General features: G+C 40.2%; 1 protein-coding gene and 1 long non-coding RNA gene across 2 annotated transcripts in view; both read left to right on the top strand.

The window, feature by feature from the left end:
- The first annotated feature begins 1,303 nt into the window (after positions 1-1,303).
- On the top strand, positions 1,304-11,487 carry LOC145444120 (uncharacterized). Its single transcript, XM_080322047.1, has 5 exons — positions 1,304-1,322; positions 2,047-2,479; positions 3,109-3,251; positions 5,336-5,499; positions 5,824-11,487. The coding sequence occupies exons 1-5, from the start codon at positions 1,304-1,306 to the stop codon at positions 5,845-5,847; spliced, it is 783 nt and encodes a 260-aa protein (XP_080178173.1). The 3' UTR covers positions 5,848-11,487.
- A 1,607-nt stretch (positions 11,488-13,094) lies between these two features.
- The window catches only part of LOC145445123 (uncharacterized), a 45,019-nt gene continuing 40,296 nt past the window's right edge, over positions 13,095-17,817 (top strand). The window contains exon 1 of the long non-coding RNA XR_013916892.1: positions 13,095-13,174. This is a non-coding gene — a long non-coding RNA (uncharacterized LOC145445123). The remainder of the gene's footprint in view (positions 13,175-17,817) is intronic.

Below are 17,817 nucleotides of genomic sequence, written 5' to 3'. Positions count from 1 at the left end.
TACTTTTGTGGTTTTGACTCGAGTCGAGTCATTTTCAATTTATCACAGACTCGAGTCCGAGTCGAAGTCACCGTTTAAAGGGTCAAGTCCGAGTCATGGTGTTATGACTCGAGTCGAGTCCAAGTCACAGTATTGAAGTCATGTTCAACTCATGTTTTCAATCCTGCTTGGGTGATATCGAATTCCTTGTTTGCGAAACATGCTCATTTCGTCCCTATCAGAGTCCTGGCACATGTTTATTTGGGCAGATACCGGACAGGTCCTTGCCTCATTTACCGATGCTAAATATAACTTTACTAATCTTAGAACTTAAAATCAAATATCACTCTTGTCAGTCTGATACATCACCAATACAAGCATTCAGTTTTTGTTATGAGCACATCGACGATAGCTCACGAATAGCTGATAGAGAACCAACGAATTCACGTCTACATACTATCTGATAGAGAACCAACAAATTCACGTCAAGATACTAGTTGATAGAGAATCAATATAGATGCATGTTTATGTAGAGGTATTTACAACAGGCCAGCATGCTGTAAAAGCGTGCATGCAACTATGTGCATTGTGCAGTGACAACAGAACAGATACCTTTTGATTATACTAAAGGTTTTCCCAATTGCATTACAGACTACATCGCAGTTACAGCATTGGATTAATAATTGTACAATGGGGCTGTTCAAAAACATTTTTTCAAATTTTCTGGCTACTTCTTAAAATTGCTTGATTGCTTAAATAATCAAATTTGGCTCAATTCCAACCAGTAGAAAGCAATGCTATGAAAGAAAATTTTAGACTAATTACAAATAGAGATTTTAGAATTTTACCGGCTATCTCATGATATTGTTACATTGTGTAAAAATATGATTCATAGCAAATTTGAAGTTATTAGAGTAGAATGTTTTGGATATGAGAAATAGTCGGCTTACTACTATGTGATTATATTATAAGAAAGAATTTCTCACTAAAATACTCACTCCATTTATTTTCAAATCCAAAATATTCTCCTCTCACATCATTGATTCCACTTTTTTCAAATTAAGCCAGATTCAGTGTTCCTTTTATGCAACATAACAATTTTATCAAGTAACCACCCAGTAAAATAAAAAAGAAGTTATTTTAGAACAGCCATATTGTACAAACATCACACAACATTAGCCATTCATTATTATACTCACGTGCACAATGCACATACCAAACAAAACGTCAAATGGACGAGGAGCATTGTGTGTTTTCACAGACAGCAAATCAAATCAATGAGTTACACCTCAAAAATACTAATGTGGAAAGGAGATCTTCAGATATGTCAAAGCGGCATGGCCGTAGAATGAATCCACATCTACTGAATACACGTTCCACTAGTGCACTAGATGCAGGAATGACAAGCATTTTTGAACCACACTGAAGAGCATTGAATACTCATTCTTTCTAGTCGCCCAAAAATGCAAAAATCATCGCCTTCAAATCTACACATGAGCTTATCAGTCTCTTGACCATCTGAGTCATTTCATTGACTCTAATTGAACTTTGCTTCAATTGTTTGCTTGTATAATTGAAAAGTCTTGAGTACTTTAATTGCGGATGATCTATCACCTCTTCATCACTGGACGATTTTGTACAATGCATTATTGCTACTATGTATCATTTTCTGTTGTTTTTACGGTGGCATATCTGATATGAGACAAGTGCAACGAAAGCAGTGGTGACAAATAGCGATGTCGGCAGAATTCGTCGGATGCGTTGATCTAGCCATTACGATTCGCAAATTTTTTCATATTCAAGTCATATAAAATAAGCCGAGTCAATGACTTGGGTCGAGTCATGCATAATGACTCGAGTACAAGTCGAGTCAATCCAAATATTGACTCAATTCGAGTCATAAAAAAATCGTGACTCGAGTCTGACTCGAGTCGAGTCATGACTCGAGTCATTACAACCCTGCGAGAAACTAACCAATGATAGTCTTCTCGGCGTGGCATGAACATTGTCTTTCATCACCTATTGAAGGGGGGTTGCGCACTGTTGTCCAAGGGCCTGCGCAGTGAGTTGGCGCGTTTGCGCAGACTCTTGAAAAATTAGAGGGAACATTGCTGCAGAGCATATTACGCTGCCTGCAGAGCATATTACACGGCCTGCAGAGCATATTACGCTGCCTGCAGAGCATATTACGTGGCCTGCAGAGCATATTACGCTGCCTGCAGAGACAATTTCGCTGCCTGCAGAGCATATTACGCAGCCTGCAGAGACAATTTCGCTGCCTGCAGAGCATATTACGCTGCCTGCAGAGACAATTTCGCTGCCTGCAGAGCATATTACGCGGCCTGCAGAGCATATTAAGCGGCCTGCAGAGCATATTACTCGGCCTGCAGAGACAATTTTGCTGCCTGCAGACCCATCTACGCTATCCTCAGAGCCATCTTCAACGGCAGGGCCCCCGCTGCTCGCATTGGATGCCCGCAAGATGGAAAAAACACAAGAGGTGAGGACTATTGTAGATTACTTTACCTTTGGGCAATTTTTAGTTCTCTAGGGCAGTGGTTCTCAACTCTGGGCCTGCAAATCATTTTCAGGGGGTCGACGAAGCCTCTAAATTTGCAACACGACTCACAACATAATTTGTAATTTTCAAAGCTAGGGAACTCGTAAGGCAGTTTCGCTTCAAACTGCTAAAACGTCAGGACTCACAGCAACTGAATGACCTTCTCCGAGGAAACATCCTATATCCTGTGCAAACTCATCAATTAGTATGATGTTATTTTCATGAAAATTCATTTTGTGGCTGTTTCTCACAAGCCTATAGAGTTAATATTTGCGCAAGATAGATAACGGTTGCACGACAATTGGGCTAATTTTGAACGAATACTTGAGGGGTATGTGGAGGTCCAAAAGGTGTCTACCATGACATAAAGGTCGAGAACCACTGATTTAGAACACCGTGTTTGCGAAACACCTCCCTTTCTTCAAAACGCCCCCTTTTTCTCGGCTGGCCACGCGCCTGTTTTGTGGTATGTTCGTTTGCATCATCTCAAAGTATGAAATATGTTGCAAAACATGTGTTACTAAATTTATTTTCGAAAATTACTACAAGTCATTTTTCGTTATTCGCAGGTGTGAGAATAGCCTGATTGCCGGGTCTGCCACGCGGCCAAAGGAAGAAAAGACAAAGAGACGGTGTCTTTTGTTGGCAAAGAATCGCATAACCGAACAGCTTTCAAAAAGTGAGTCCCACACCAGGAGTATAGATTACCAACGTAAGTATAGATGTGCAGCTCCAGTCATGCCCGCACGCACAATGTGGTTGACTGCTGAGCCTGGGCAAAAGCAGCATTGTTGACAGTCCTATAGCTGGAGACCTGAGTGCTAAATTTTATTACAACTAGTGTTAACCAAAAGCTAGTGTCGCACTGTCGTGAATACAAATTGAAATCTGGCCAGTGTATTGGAACTAAACTTAAAATAGCCCTCAAAGTCTGAACATCGGTATTGTTCCTAACAATCACTCTATGTTGAATTTGTCATTGATATGGTTATTTTGTTGCTGTGTTGTTCTGAGAGCAGTTAGTTGGCTGTCATCCAACTAGATTGTGTGTTTGTTCAAGTCTGGTGACTATGATGCGGGTTGATCATCGACTTTTTTCTCAAATTGTACTGGCTACTCGACAAAATTGTTAGGTTGGCTAAAAAAACCTCTGCACACCAAGTTTGGTTCAATTCCAACCAGAAGCCGCATTGTTTCGAGAGAATAAAGATTTGGATTTATTATATAAAATTGAAGTCTAAACTTTTTTTCAACATTTTCTGTTCACCCCATGAAATTGTTGGGTTGTCTACAGAAACGATGCTCGCCAAATTTGGCTGAATTCCAACCAGTGGAAGCGGAGTTATTGCAGTCAGGGAATTTGGATATGAATAAACCTGGCCACCGGTACTATTTTATTCAAATCCAAATTTTTCGACGGCAATAACTCCGCTTCCACAAGTTGGAATTGAGCCAAATTTGGTGAGCATCGTTTCTGTAGACAACCTAACAGTTTCATGGGGTGAACAGAAAATGTTTGAATTTTTTTCGATATTTACTTTTTATAATTAATAAAAAACTTTCTTCTCCTGTAGCAATGCAGCTGCTGGTTGGAATTGAACCAAATTTGGTGTGCTGCCTTTAATTAGATGACCTAAGAGTTTTATCAATTAGCCAGTATAATCTGAGAAAAAAAGTCATTTGGATCACCCCTAATGCGTATTTATGGTGAAACGCTCTACCATGTATTGATAGTATCGATAGAAATAGTTGAAAAATTGAGGTCACACATGACTTGTTCGAAAGAAGTTATCTCTGTCGCAGTGAATGGCACGTACGTCGTACGTATTCGCACTAGGTGTACCTTGCGAACTCCATGAGAAAGAAACCATAACATCAGGGTTGTAAGCAAGTGACAAGATTCCGAGTCACAAGTCAAGTCTAGTCATTTTCTATTCACCAGCCAGTCAAGTCGGCGTCCAAGTCAGCTAGTAGAGGCTTGATTTCGAGCCATAGTCACTCTGGTCACTGTTCAGTCTTCAGTTCAATCCGGTTCAACCTACTTTTTTCAACTCTACTCGGGTGATATAGAATGGTTCGCATTCATAGTATCGTAATTTTCTTCCGTCTTAACAGTCTTTGGCCATATTTTTCAAGTATCAGGACTGATAAACGAAATACCAATAATTTGGTTGCTTTACTATTCGAAGTTACAATGAAATATCTGTCTTGGCCGTCCTAGTGTCCAGTCATATGGCTTGGTTCGAGCCATGCACAATGACTCGATTAGGCTACAAGTCAAGTCAATGCAAAATTTGTCTTGAGTCGAGTCATTTTACTCATTTGAAAAAAAGACTTGAGTCAAGTCGAGTCACCAAAACATCGCGACTCGAGTCATTACAACCCTGGATACCGGTGTATTACTTGTTGGTATCTCGATATAAGTAACACTTTCACGGTTTCACATTCATTTGTGTGCCTTGGAGTCGACTTTCATCAAATGCACCAACCAAGGCTGTGTCAACAAAAGGAGTAGTACATTAGTACATTGAACGCTCTCGTATTCGACATTTCATGCTGGTGACGTCATGTTTTGTGATATGATTGTTGATATACAGTGTTCCTACCAATTCTCTACTAGTTGCTGACGATTACCCTTGATGAGTGTCAGCCGAAAATATTCACGTTCATTTCAATATAAATATACTTTTCAATTGTATCTTGAAGATATGTACCGCCAAAAAGCACTTACTGCCAACTAGACTGTAATTTAAGTGCTCCAAACGAATCATTAGAATTAATGAATACTCTGTTCAGATTCCCGTACTCGGATTCAGAGATCGCCACCAAGTGGCTCCGACTCCGAAGTCGAGAAGATGCCTGCCAGGCGAAAGACTAAGCGGTTAAGAGGCCCCTGTCGCCATCACCCGATGATAGCGGCCTCACGCCAAAGCGTGATACACCTGAATATGAAGGCAAAGGTCAGTATTAGATAACGCTGGTGCAGTGATAACGCTGTGATCACTCGCCCATGATATTTCACTATGTCTCGAATAAGAAACTACTTCTCGTTGTGATTACCCGAGAGTCGAGACTTTTATATAAGTGTAGGTAACACGTGTTAGAGATTACCTTACTTTAATGTGATTGAGACTCTATACGCTACTACTGCATTAACGTTCTGAATAAACCATTGTATTGAGTATATCTGTTACGAAGAGAACTTCACCCAAGGCAACAGCTTCTCGAGATAAGTATTGTATAGCCGAGCACCAAGACTATTGGTTAGCTGTACTTTTATACAGATCATCAGAGAAAATAAGCTCTAATTGCTGCATGGGCCCTGAGAAAGTTTTTGCTATCGACGACAAGGACATTCTTCACGGACGAACACGGTACACGTTTTTAATTGTCAATTTCTGTTGAAAACGATCATGACAGCTGACCCTATCGAATTGTGTATGTGTTAGTGATTTTTGAAGTGTTTTTGTTATTTTGTCGTAACATATTCGATATTTGTCATAGACAAGTGTTTACTAAAGTGTCTAAATGGCGGGTAAAACTATGCAACCAGCTGAGATGGTACTAGACTCTGAAATCGGTCACGCTAAAGATGTTAAGCACGAAGCTGCTTTACTCGGTATTGCCGATGAAAAAATTGGGCACGCTTTTCCTATCAGCTTTGTTATAAACGAGCCTACGTATTTAGGCGAAGCAAAAGTTAATCTAATTGCTAAAATTGGTCAAAATGACGCGGCCAATTTCTCCGGACAGCCGGGGCTATCAGTGCACATTGCGAAAAATTCGACTATCGTCGACCCGCAAGAATCAAATCGCCTTCCCGTTCAAAATTGTGTCGCGCCGTCAGTAAATGATAGCTCAGCTTTTCTGAGACAATATATGACTGACGCGCAAAGGCAAATGACTTTGGTTGTTAACAAAATGAAGCGCATTACACACTACATATTACATGCTAGCATACATGAACTGTAGACCATTGCCTGGCGTGCCGACGCTGGTTTTTCTGAGAGGAATAAATATGCGAGCGCAATACATTTGAATACCGCTCGCCGTACGACTAATCTATGATTTCCAACCAAAATATTACGCTAAGATAGGGTCGAATGTGAATCAGGTCTTAGGTATCTTTTGCTTGAATTCGTTAATATGGGATTTATCTTGTGCACAGATCAAATTAACTTATCCCACAATCGTTGAATTCGTTAAGCACTATATCTTATGGGATTACCATACGCTAAGAATGGAATTATGTCCCACATTTACTGAGAAAATATCACCGATTTATGCAATTACACGGCAACTCTCATTGTATATTGAATTGAGATGCGAGAAATCGGGGGCTGGCATTCGTTCGACCCGGGTGTGTAGAGGCGGGATGAAGAAGCTCAGAGCATAACGCTTCCTGGTCCGAACAAACCTGCGGATTGAACGGACCGGGGCTAAGGCGGGCCTCTTTGCGATCATTCCTGTGTCTATACGATAGAACCTTTGACCAGTACCGCAGTCTCGTGTCAGATTTATATGCATTGAATGTAATGTCGAGCGGCATCCTTTATGCCTACAACGCGTTTTTATCAACCTTCATAGCTTTAATGGCCTCCGCTAAGTTAAGGTGTTATCGGTGACTTTAAATATTATTAACATTACGGCCGTGATGTTCTTATCTCAGCACTAGACCTATTGTAAAATTCGATATTAATATGTCATATCTTGTTCAGTCGAATAATAACTGAACAGCGTACATTGGTTTGGATTCATAAATAACGGACCGTGAATACGAAATACTCTAGTTCGGAAATTTATTTTTGATGTGTTAACGGAAACCTTATCACAAAACGCTATGTGGTTTTCAGCTTTCGATTATATCGCCACGTGCATGTTCCGCTGATTCTAAACACAACGGTTTCTTAAATTTCGTAACGCTTTAGCAAGGAAGTGTAATTTTGCAATACAAATTTCTTGTTCAGCATATAATCGCCTGAAATCATCATTCGGTTCCACCATTATTATCTAACCGAAATTATGCTAATTTGCCCGAATATTGTACTTTTACCGATCGTCCATAATGACGCATCTTTCATTCAAAGAACCCATTCGTAACTCCACATTGAGTAATGGTAGTCTGACGGCATTTCAAAAAGGGATTTCATAGGCCTTTCAGCTTTCATATATTTACAGACACATAACAGCCCTCTCACTCCTCTGTATATGATAACATCATGCCATGATCAATGTGAGTTTGACAGATATTGTAATTACTCACTTACATTTAAATAGTATATTCATATTGAAATGAACCCGAATATTTTCGGCTGACACTCGTCAGGGGTAATCACTTACATTTCTAATAAATCCTTCATTTGTTTTCGATTACGCGCCAGACCTTGTGCACAGAGCATCTATTCCGCCACTCCTAAACGCTATCTGGTTTGCTTGTTGGCCTGACGTAATAGGTCATGACTCCCTGCTGTTTGAATTTTATTTTCTACAATTTGCTCCACATGTTACACATTAATGTATAAGCGTGCAAGATTGAAATATGACACGCCTTCGGGACTATTTGTAATTACCGAGGCCGTGCTTTGTAGCCAGAGGTGGTCAGTAACGAAGTACTTCTACTTTTTTCGATTTACTCGAATCGTTTTCCTCTACTTCTGATACTTACTCACGTACATCTGATTTTCGCTACTTCTACTTCGTAATACTTTGTGATCTACTTACTTACTTTTCGCTATTTTCAGTTTGTCAAGTAGAAGTAGTTTAATCCTTCAATCAGGAAGATAGCCTGAGAAATTCCGGGGATGTTTTCACGAAGTATCAACACTTAATTTTCATAAAAGTTGAGTAAAGCACCGCGTTGTCGCACTTCGCCCCGCTCGTCATAACGTTTGAAACGGATGTTTCGCAATCTAGCATTTACTTATCATATTGTAATCTAGCAGTCCACGACGTGTTCTAATCTGGAAAAGTGGACTTTGATTTTTTTAGTTTTAGAGATGTTTTAGCATACCAACCTTCGAAACTTTCCGGACTAAAAACGCTTTTAGAAGTAGCATTTATATTTCATTTTCAATCCCCAGTATCATATACTTTGAGTTCTAATTAACATCAGTTCTTTTGTCTGGATAACATACATGTTGAAGCAGTAAAGCAAGTGTAGTAATGCCTTTAATTTCCGGAAATAAAGCTACACAATATGGAATTTTTACGGTCCACTATATTTTTTTATTAACGTTCACGGATCGCACAAAGTGTTTAAAGCGTATCCAATACAGCTTCTCCGTATTGCTCTTCGACTAAACTGCAGGCCTTATAATATGGGGATAATGTCATACCATGATGTTTTCTAAAACGTGCTGTTCGAGTAAACATAGGATTAGTATCGCATTTCCATATCAATACTATGATTTCAATCCCATGATGCTGACGAATGCCTATGCTGTCAAAAATTGGATACCTCCTGGTATGCATCAATATGAATCAAGCTCGGTACCTTCCACATAGCTCGACCTTTTAAGAATCCATGTAAGCGAATTACGATCGCTTTCACAGCTACTTACTTACTTGAGTAGATTTAAAGTCAGTCAATTCTACTTCTACTTCAAGTAGTTTTAGGTTGCTTATGGAAGAAGTACTTCTACTCATACTGGGGTCGATTTTTTTCGTCGCTACTTCTACTTCTACTGAGTAACTTTCTTGACTACTTTTACCATTTTTTTTGTAGCAAGATCTGGCTTTAGTGTCTGCTTTTTAATATTATTTATATCATTCAGCTTATTTTCATTAATAGCTTTCTAACGCTACCCTACTTTTATATTTCACGGCATCGCATGCGTACATTTAGCATAACTACGAGCGTTATCCCGTACTTCAACCACATGTTGCAATTGCTGAGATAATTACTCCGCATAAAGACGACTATCAGAAAAACGTGTATTTCCACATTATTAAGCCCTTGAAACGCCCATTAAATTTCAGTTTTCGATATAAATTTCAATAAACAACCATTGAGCAGGCTTATATTGTGTCTTTCAAGTTTGAAACATTTCTTAGTGCTTCAACAGCCTTATAATGACTCAATTAATATCAATTCTGTACAACGTCATAACGCGCTGTTTTATCATTTCTAGCCAGTTGATTGACTTGTGACGAGTTGTTTGAAATTCACTTTACAAAACTCAGCATTACCTATCAATCGCACATCCGCTGCCAAGATTACGCAAACCATTAACCCGGCCGCACCGAGAATTTATTGCTTGGATCGCAATTTCGCAGACATCGTTTGGACTTACATTAGGAGTTCGCTAGTTACCAGACTTCCTGTGCATATTGCATTTTCTTTCGCCACGTGCAAAAGATTTTTTCGCGCGGTCCTCCCTACATTTTTTTCCGCAGTCGACAGAGATTGACCCCTTGCTTGCAACGCTGTAAGGGAACAGCGTGCCTTATTGTTTTTAAAATTGTTTCTGATATTGCTAACACCGTACTACTTATACACGCCTTCTCAGACTGGTTACTTATTGATAGGCTTTGTGTTTTATTTCATGCTTGTATTGTTATTTTGTGCTAGTTCTAATCGTGCTAGTATATTCTCTTTCATCGTCATGCTGTCGTGAGGTTTTTACAGAATTGACGAATATACTTGTCCGTCGTCCACGCTTCCGCGTTCCAGCGTACCAATCTTCTACTCATGTGTGCGAAGCTATTTCGACAAGCTCAACTCAACAACGACCTGGCAATATACTTCGGGACAATTCTGAAACCTCGTGCCGTCTCACAGCAACGGCCTACAACTACACCAACAGTTCGCCGATATTCCACCGACGAAACGACAACGATATACCGCGAATTATCGATTAACCGGCCGACGATATCCCAATTCTGCGATCATTGGAAGACCCGACAGCGCCAACAAGCGTACGTAGCCACGTCGTATCTTCAACCCCGCACAGTGTCTAAGGGAGCTCTATACGCTGAAGTCTGTGTCAATCAGACAAACCAAGAACCGCAGACGAAAATTACGCAGTTCTTACAACCCGAAACGATGCCAGACCCCACAGGAAACCTGCACGTGCACGACAGTGCAGGCACACATGAGTTGAGTAACAAGTTGTACGCCGGAAACACATGTACATTATCGATCGAGATTTTGTACGAATTTCACTGACCAGGAACACACTGGTGCATATGGGCCACGGCCCGAAACTGAAGTTTACGCGGACTTGAGTATGTTGGTTACTCTAAGTCACAATATCGACCGAGATATTGCAATGTTCGAACTGGCCACTATTGTGTCTATACCGGCCACAGACTGAAGTTAATTTTGCCTTCACGTGAACAGCGGCGGTACCACTCATGATGATTTGGGCTGTCACGTGGATGAATTTGTATTTGATTAGGCTTATTTTTTTGTTAGGATTAAAATTGCTTTGTGTGATTCCGATTTCCGATAACTTGTATATTAGAAAAGCAGTATAAAACCTTACTCTTGCAAATCTCATACTAAAGCTGAAACTGTATAGGCCTAATTCATTGTAGTTGTTGACAACATTTCATGTAATTACTAAATGGTCGTTGAAATTAAGTCTTTACTCGTGTTGTTACTATCCGATCTCCTTTTTAATGGGGACGGGGTGACCTTTCTCTACCAAATTTGTATTCGACATAGTAAATAGACTTTGTCATTCATGGTCGTATAATCTAATTGGCTTTTCCCTTAATTAGTCCTAATTAATTCCTTTTTCAAGTAGAAATATTGCAGCTATCCAGCTGTGATCACTCGTCCATGATATTCCGCTATGTCTCGGATAAGAAACTACTTCTTCTTGTGATTACTCGAGACTTCTATATAAGTGTAGGTAACACGTGTTAGACTTTACCTTTATTGTGATTGAGACTCTATACGCTACTACTGCATCAACGTCGAATAAACCATTGTATTGAGCATATATCTGGTACGAAGAACTTCACCCAAGGCAACAGCTTCTCGAGATAAGTATTGTATAGCCGAGCACCAAGACGATTGGTTAGCTGCACTTTTATACAGATCATCAGAGACAATAAGCTCTAATTGCTGCAGCACGTACGTCGTACGTATTCGCACTAGGTGTACCTTGCGGACTCCATGAGAAAGAAACCATAACATCAGGGTTGTAAGCAAGTGACAAGGTTCCGAGTCAGAAGTCAATCTCACTTGTATAGTTTCGACTCGAGTCAAGTCGAGTCATTTTCTATTCACCAGCCAGTCAAGTCGGCGTCCAAGTCAGCTAGTAGAGGCTTGATTTCGATCCATAGTCACTGTTCAGTCTTCAGTTCAATCCGAGTTTTTCAACTCTACTCGGGTGATATAGAATGGTTCGCATTCATACTATCGTAATTTTCTTCCGTCTTAACAGTCTTTGGCCATATTTTTCAAGTATCAGGACTGATAAACGAAATACCAATAATTTGGTTGCTTTACTATTCAAAGTTACAATGAAATATCTGTCTTGGCCGTCCTAGTGTACAGTCATATGGCTTGGTTCGAGCCATGCACAATGACTCGATTAGGCTACAAGTCAAGTCAATGCAAAATTTGTCTTGAGTCGAGTCATTTTACTCATTTGAAAAAAAGATCGAGTCAAGTCGAGTCACCAAAACATCGCGACTCGAGTCATTACAACCCTGGATACCGGTGTATTGCTTGTTGGTATCTCGACATTAGTAACACTTCATCATTCATCATTGGTTTATTAGCAATTTTATCAGTTCAATACACCACAAAAAATGCGATAGGACGGACGGACGTAGTTTATTTTTGTCCTTGATGTTTTTGCGGCATATACACCGACTCATGATATACATACACACGATCTGCGCATATGCATACCATGAGTGCATGATGTGCATATGCCGCTGGACAAGGAAGTGCAGATATAGCCTTTACGACTTTCTAAGTCATGCACCACCCCTCCATGCTATCCCAGTAATGCATGAGCGCCAAGCAGGGAAGCCATGGATACCAGTGTTACTAATCAGGTCTTTGGTCTGACCCGGCCGGGAATCGAACCCACGACCTACCGATCAAGAAGCCGGACGCTTAACCATTACGCTATCTTGGTTGGTCGATACAATAAAAGAAAGGAAGATGTCGAAGCGACTAGGTTGTCTATGGAATCTGACACCCACCTTGGCCTAGGCGATGTAAAGAGGAGGCATGCACACTGAATGAAGTAAAGAAGATGGTATAGAAAAAGAAAGCGACAAGAAATAGGGCGGCATGTCTTGGGAAGCGAGATCGATAGGTCAGTCGTGGTCCGGTAATCTTGAGGATGGACTGTATTTACACGGTTACACATTTACACACTTTCACGGTTTCACATTCATTTGTGTGCCTTAGAGTCGACTTTCATCAAATGCACCAACCAAGGCTGTGTCAACAAAAGGAGTAGTACATTAGTACATTGAACGCTCTCGTATTCGACATTTCATGCTGGTGACGTCATGTTTTGTGATATGATTGTTGATATACAGTGTTCTTACCAATTCTCTACTAGTTGCTGACGATTACCCTTGAGAGAGAGAGAGAGAGAGTCTTTATTTTCATCGAACCAAAATACATAACAAACGGCAGTGATGGTGGTACAGAAAATATGCGTGCACAGTATTCGGTATTAGATAGGAAATGAGTGTCAGCCGAAAATATTCACGTTCATTTCAATATGAATATACTTTTCAATTGTATCTTGAAGATATGTACCGCCAAAAAGCACTTACTGCCAACTAGACTGTAATTTAAGTGCTCCAAACGAATGAATACTCTGTTCAGATTCCAGAGATGAGCGGATTTGAAATTTCTTTGTCCTAATCCAATCCAAATCCGAACCTCCAAATCCAAATTCTAATCCATAACTTTTTCATATTGAAGTCCATGTCCAATCCTAATCCGATTCCAACTGGAAATTCAGAAAAAATACTAATTTATGCAATGGAGGGATTAGAAAATTTTCTGTCACAACCAACGATTCACTTGATTCAAGATAACTTAGTAACCATAAGTACTTTAATAACTTATCTGAATAAAGTTTGTCGCCATTCGCCACACGACATTTCAATCTCCCAGAAAATCGGTCAATCCAATCCAAATCCTAATCCATTCTGAAAAAAAATGTCTAATCCAAATCCAATCCAAATCCGACAAAATTTCACAAATCCTGTTTTTTCAAAACCTAGTCCTAATCCATGCTCATCTCTGTCAGATTCCCGTACTCGGATTCAGAGATCGCCACCAAGTGGCTCCGACTCCGAAGTCGAGAAGATGCCCGCCAGGCGAAAGACTAAGCGGTTAAGAGGCCCCTGTCGCCATCACCCGATGATAGCGGGCTCGCGCCAAAGCGTGGCTTTCCAAATTATATTAGAATCAGATTAAGAGAAACACATTCTTTCCCAAATTAGATTGAAATTGATCCAATACGAATTGGTCAGGGGGTTATCTGGGCTCCTCGTCCCTTGCGTCGCTGTTCTTACTTCTACGGCGACAAAAACGCCCAGAAAAATACCCGATGAAAGAACGCACTCACAAGGAAGAATGGATTGAGCAAGAAAGAGCCGTGGAATAGAGATTAAAAAAAGAACTGTGGATGGTCGACGTGGATGCCAGTCTAAAAGACCGCAACTGGGTCGTTCGGTCTGTTGTTTGATATTCATGGCGATCCGACTACATCTACAGGGTTGGTGCGATGACATGCAAAATAAGGTCAAAAACATGCAAAATAAGGTCAGTCGCGACATGCAAAATAAGGTCAGTCACATGCAAAATAAGGTCAGTCGCGACATGCAAAATAAGGTCAGTCCGCACATAAATCCAAATCTATACTTCAATTCCAAATCCAAATCTTTTTCTTATGAAAACGAAATTCAAAATATCTTTCCTGCATATAGTAGCCTATACTTTCAACAGTAAAATTCCTTATCTATATCCTAAGTCTTAAGATGTTTCAATCAAAAGATAATCATGATTATTTCGATTATGAAAGTCAGTCGCATGAAGAATATTATTATCAGTCCGCGCATAAATCCAAATCCATATTTCAATTACAAATCCAACTCTTTCTCTTATCAAAAATAAATTTAAAATATATTTCCTATATAGCAATTTCATGTCCGAGATTCCTTATCTATATCCTAAAGCTGAAGATGTTTCAACAAAATATAATCAGACGATTATTACCATTACGAGGTGATTGGTCGCATCTAGAATATTAACAGTCCGTGTATAAATCCAAATATTTAATTCAAAACCTTATATATTATTTTGCTAGCGACTGACCTTATTTTGCATGTGACTGACCTTATTCTGCATGTGACTGACCTTATTTTGCATGTCGTCACTGACCTTATTTTGCATGTGACTGACCTTATTTTGCATGTGACTGACCTTATTTTGCATGTGACTGACCTTATTCTGCATGTCGCCACTGACCTTATTTTGCATGTGACTGACCTTATTTTGCATGTGACTGACCTTATTTTGCATGTCGCCACTGACCTTATTTTGCATGTGACTGACCTTATTTTGCATGTCATCGCACCAACCCTCCTCGACTACATTGGTCATTTTACTTCAGGCCGATACTCTTTATTTTATATTCCGTATTTACCGACTTGTAGCACGGCCCACTTCTAGACTTTTCTAAGGACACCACTTACGTGGATCGGATAACGCGGAGTGGAGGAGCCTAGATAGACCTCCGACACTTAAGCAGGAATTCTGGAGTCGACCTCGGTCGGACTCGAATCCACAACCCATTCCTGTTGCAGCTGTGGATATATACCACTACGCTATCTCGCCACGTTTCGGCTTACTATCTGTTCATTACATCGCATTTCAGCCAACATTTAGTGTGTCTTGTTCTGATTAAAATGTTAACTGACAAATCCCAGTAACTTGTCATAACTATAATACTCGCGACTTGTGTGTGTATAGTAAGCCGATATTAATAATTAGATGAGTATGGAGTTCACCGTTACCTGTTCCCGCGCTTTCGAGATTAGCGTAATCTATACCGGACTTGGTTCGCTACAGATAATGAGGTTCCTGAATGTTATGCAGAAAGGGTATAGTGTTGAAATGACCCGTCTGATGAATTGGGCTGCCTCGCCGTGTAAGTTTTGGTGACGGGGGTCCAAGAACGACGTTTTGGCCGACGAAGTGATGTTTCTATACCTGTATCTGGGATTGATCACTATTAACATGGAACCTACAGCTATGAGCTCTGTTAGTTTTATATTTCTTAAGGTGCTTTCCCAACAGTTTGTGGTCCTATATTGTTGGTGTGAATTTACTTTCACGTTTTGCCGTTATAATTGATCTGCTTTGTGAGCCATGTCTGTGACAATTTGAATTATTCTATATGATGATGTTGTTGTGGCCAGTGAATTCATGGTGTTTGTCGACTACTATGGCATTGGCCATTTACACCATATCAGGCCAATTTTCTTCATTTTTATTCCGTAGCTGCCGATTTGTAGCACGGCCCACTTATGGACTTTTATATGAGATATAGTATATCTGCAATTTTTAGTAGCTGACGAAAATGTACAGAATTCTTTGAAGTCTTGCATTATTTGAAACGATGCCTCGGACAATCTATCTAAAAAGGAGAGAAATGATGACGCTCAGAAATACCGACGCCAAAGAAAGTTGTCGCGGGAGTGCCCTAGAGAGGGGGAGTTCGCAAATCGCAAGAATACGGTGATGTCACAAAACTGCAATGGCTGTACCCCCTGTACGCGATACTAAGTTCCCAGTTTCCCAGTAGTCAATTTAAAACGGATATTCGGTGTCCATATGGTAGGGTTACCATATTTTGGAATCAGGAAAGGAGGACACTTTTTCAAAATTGACAAACACAGAATACCGGTGGAAAATCCTGAAAAAGTGGTAAATTTCTACCACTTTTCGTAGTCGGTTGACTAAAAAAAAAGGTCATCCTACTCGTTCGGTGTTTTTACCTTCACATTGTCGGGTGGTTGACTACAAAAAAAGGTCAACTTTCGGTCAGCTCCCGAAATACCCGCAGGAGCGTCACTTCACTGATTTACGGCATCTCAGTCGAATTTTGCTATAAATTTGGTCGAAATCCCTAAGAATGAGGACAAAATCTCAAAAGGGAGGATATTTAGGCGTCCTCGGAGGACATTTTCAAAAACCCGAAAAAGGAGGACAAATACTCCTAAATGAAGACGTATGGTAACCCTACCATATGGTCCATTACGACTATCAGCTGGAATGCCACCGCGTCGTACGCTATATGCGGTCGTGAATGGCAAAAAAGGATCAAGACCCCGGGTTTAATCTGAACGGTGTCATTAGAGAGTATGTGACTGTGGTATACAGTGATACGCAACCTTTTTGACCTCAGGGAGCGGTAAAACTTCATGGTAAGTGTTGTGGGCCTTCAAAATTAACCCTAAATCTAATTACGATTAATGAAGCAGTCTAATGATATAATATTCCCATCAAATCAATATCTTCCGTCACTTTTTGCCAACAATTTCGACGAGGACTTGCGAGCGACTATAAACTTACGCCTTAATGGTTGAGGCCAGCCCGAACAATGTATTCGGTGTCGGACTATTGCGACATTCATATAGAGTAGAGTGTAAAACTGGTTTCTATACTTGCTCCCGACATCACCCCATAAAAAGTTATACAGTACGCTACACCCTAATCCAGGGGTGGGAATTATTTTTTCCGCGGGCCAAATGAGAAGCATAAAATATGTTTTTGGCGGGCCGAGAAATTGTAGCTGTATTTTCCAGCTTATTGATTTTATTTTTAATCTGAAATCTTCGCCCACAGACGAGACCCATCAAGATGCATGTTTTTAACACTACTTCTGAGATAGATTTCTTATATACAGCTGCTAGCCCCAATATCAATTCATTATAGTCTATGAAAAGCGATGTCGCAGGAATCGTGCGCAGCTCATAGATCAAAATAAAATGATGTTTGAAATTTGTGGCCCGCGACCTCCGTTTGGAGTAGGCTACCCCTACACTATACGGAAAACGATTTCCTCTTTTGCAGCAACTCAAAACTTCAAAGTAAATTAATTTCCAGTTCAGTTTATACAGCCTATCGCTTTAGTCCACACAGTACCATTCAAAAGAAGATTTTATACTTTGAATTCCAAGCAACTTTACGCAGGCCGTGCTTTGCCCATGTCTGCCCAAAACACGAGGTGAAATATCACGTTATGACTCTGGATATTCCATCACAACACACCCTTGCGTTG

The sequence above is a fragment of the Botryllus schlosseri genome, chromosome 8 (genome assembly GCF_051294905.1).
Source record: "Botryllus schlosseri isolate E-star chromosome 8, Bs_hap1, whole genome shotgun sequence".
NCBI classification, from domain to species: domain Eukaryota; kingdom Metazoa; phylum Chordata; class Ascidiacea; order Stolidobranchia; family Styelidae; genus Botryllus; species Botryllus schlosseri.
The sequence above is the reverse complement of the archived record's forward strand: the minus strand, read 5'-3'. Positions and strand labels throughout refer to the sequence as shown.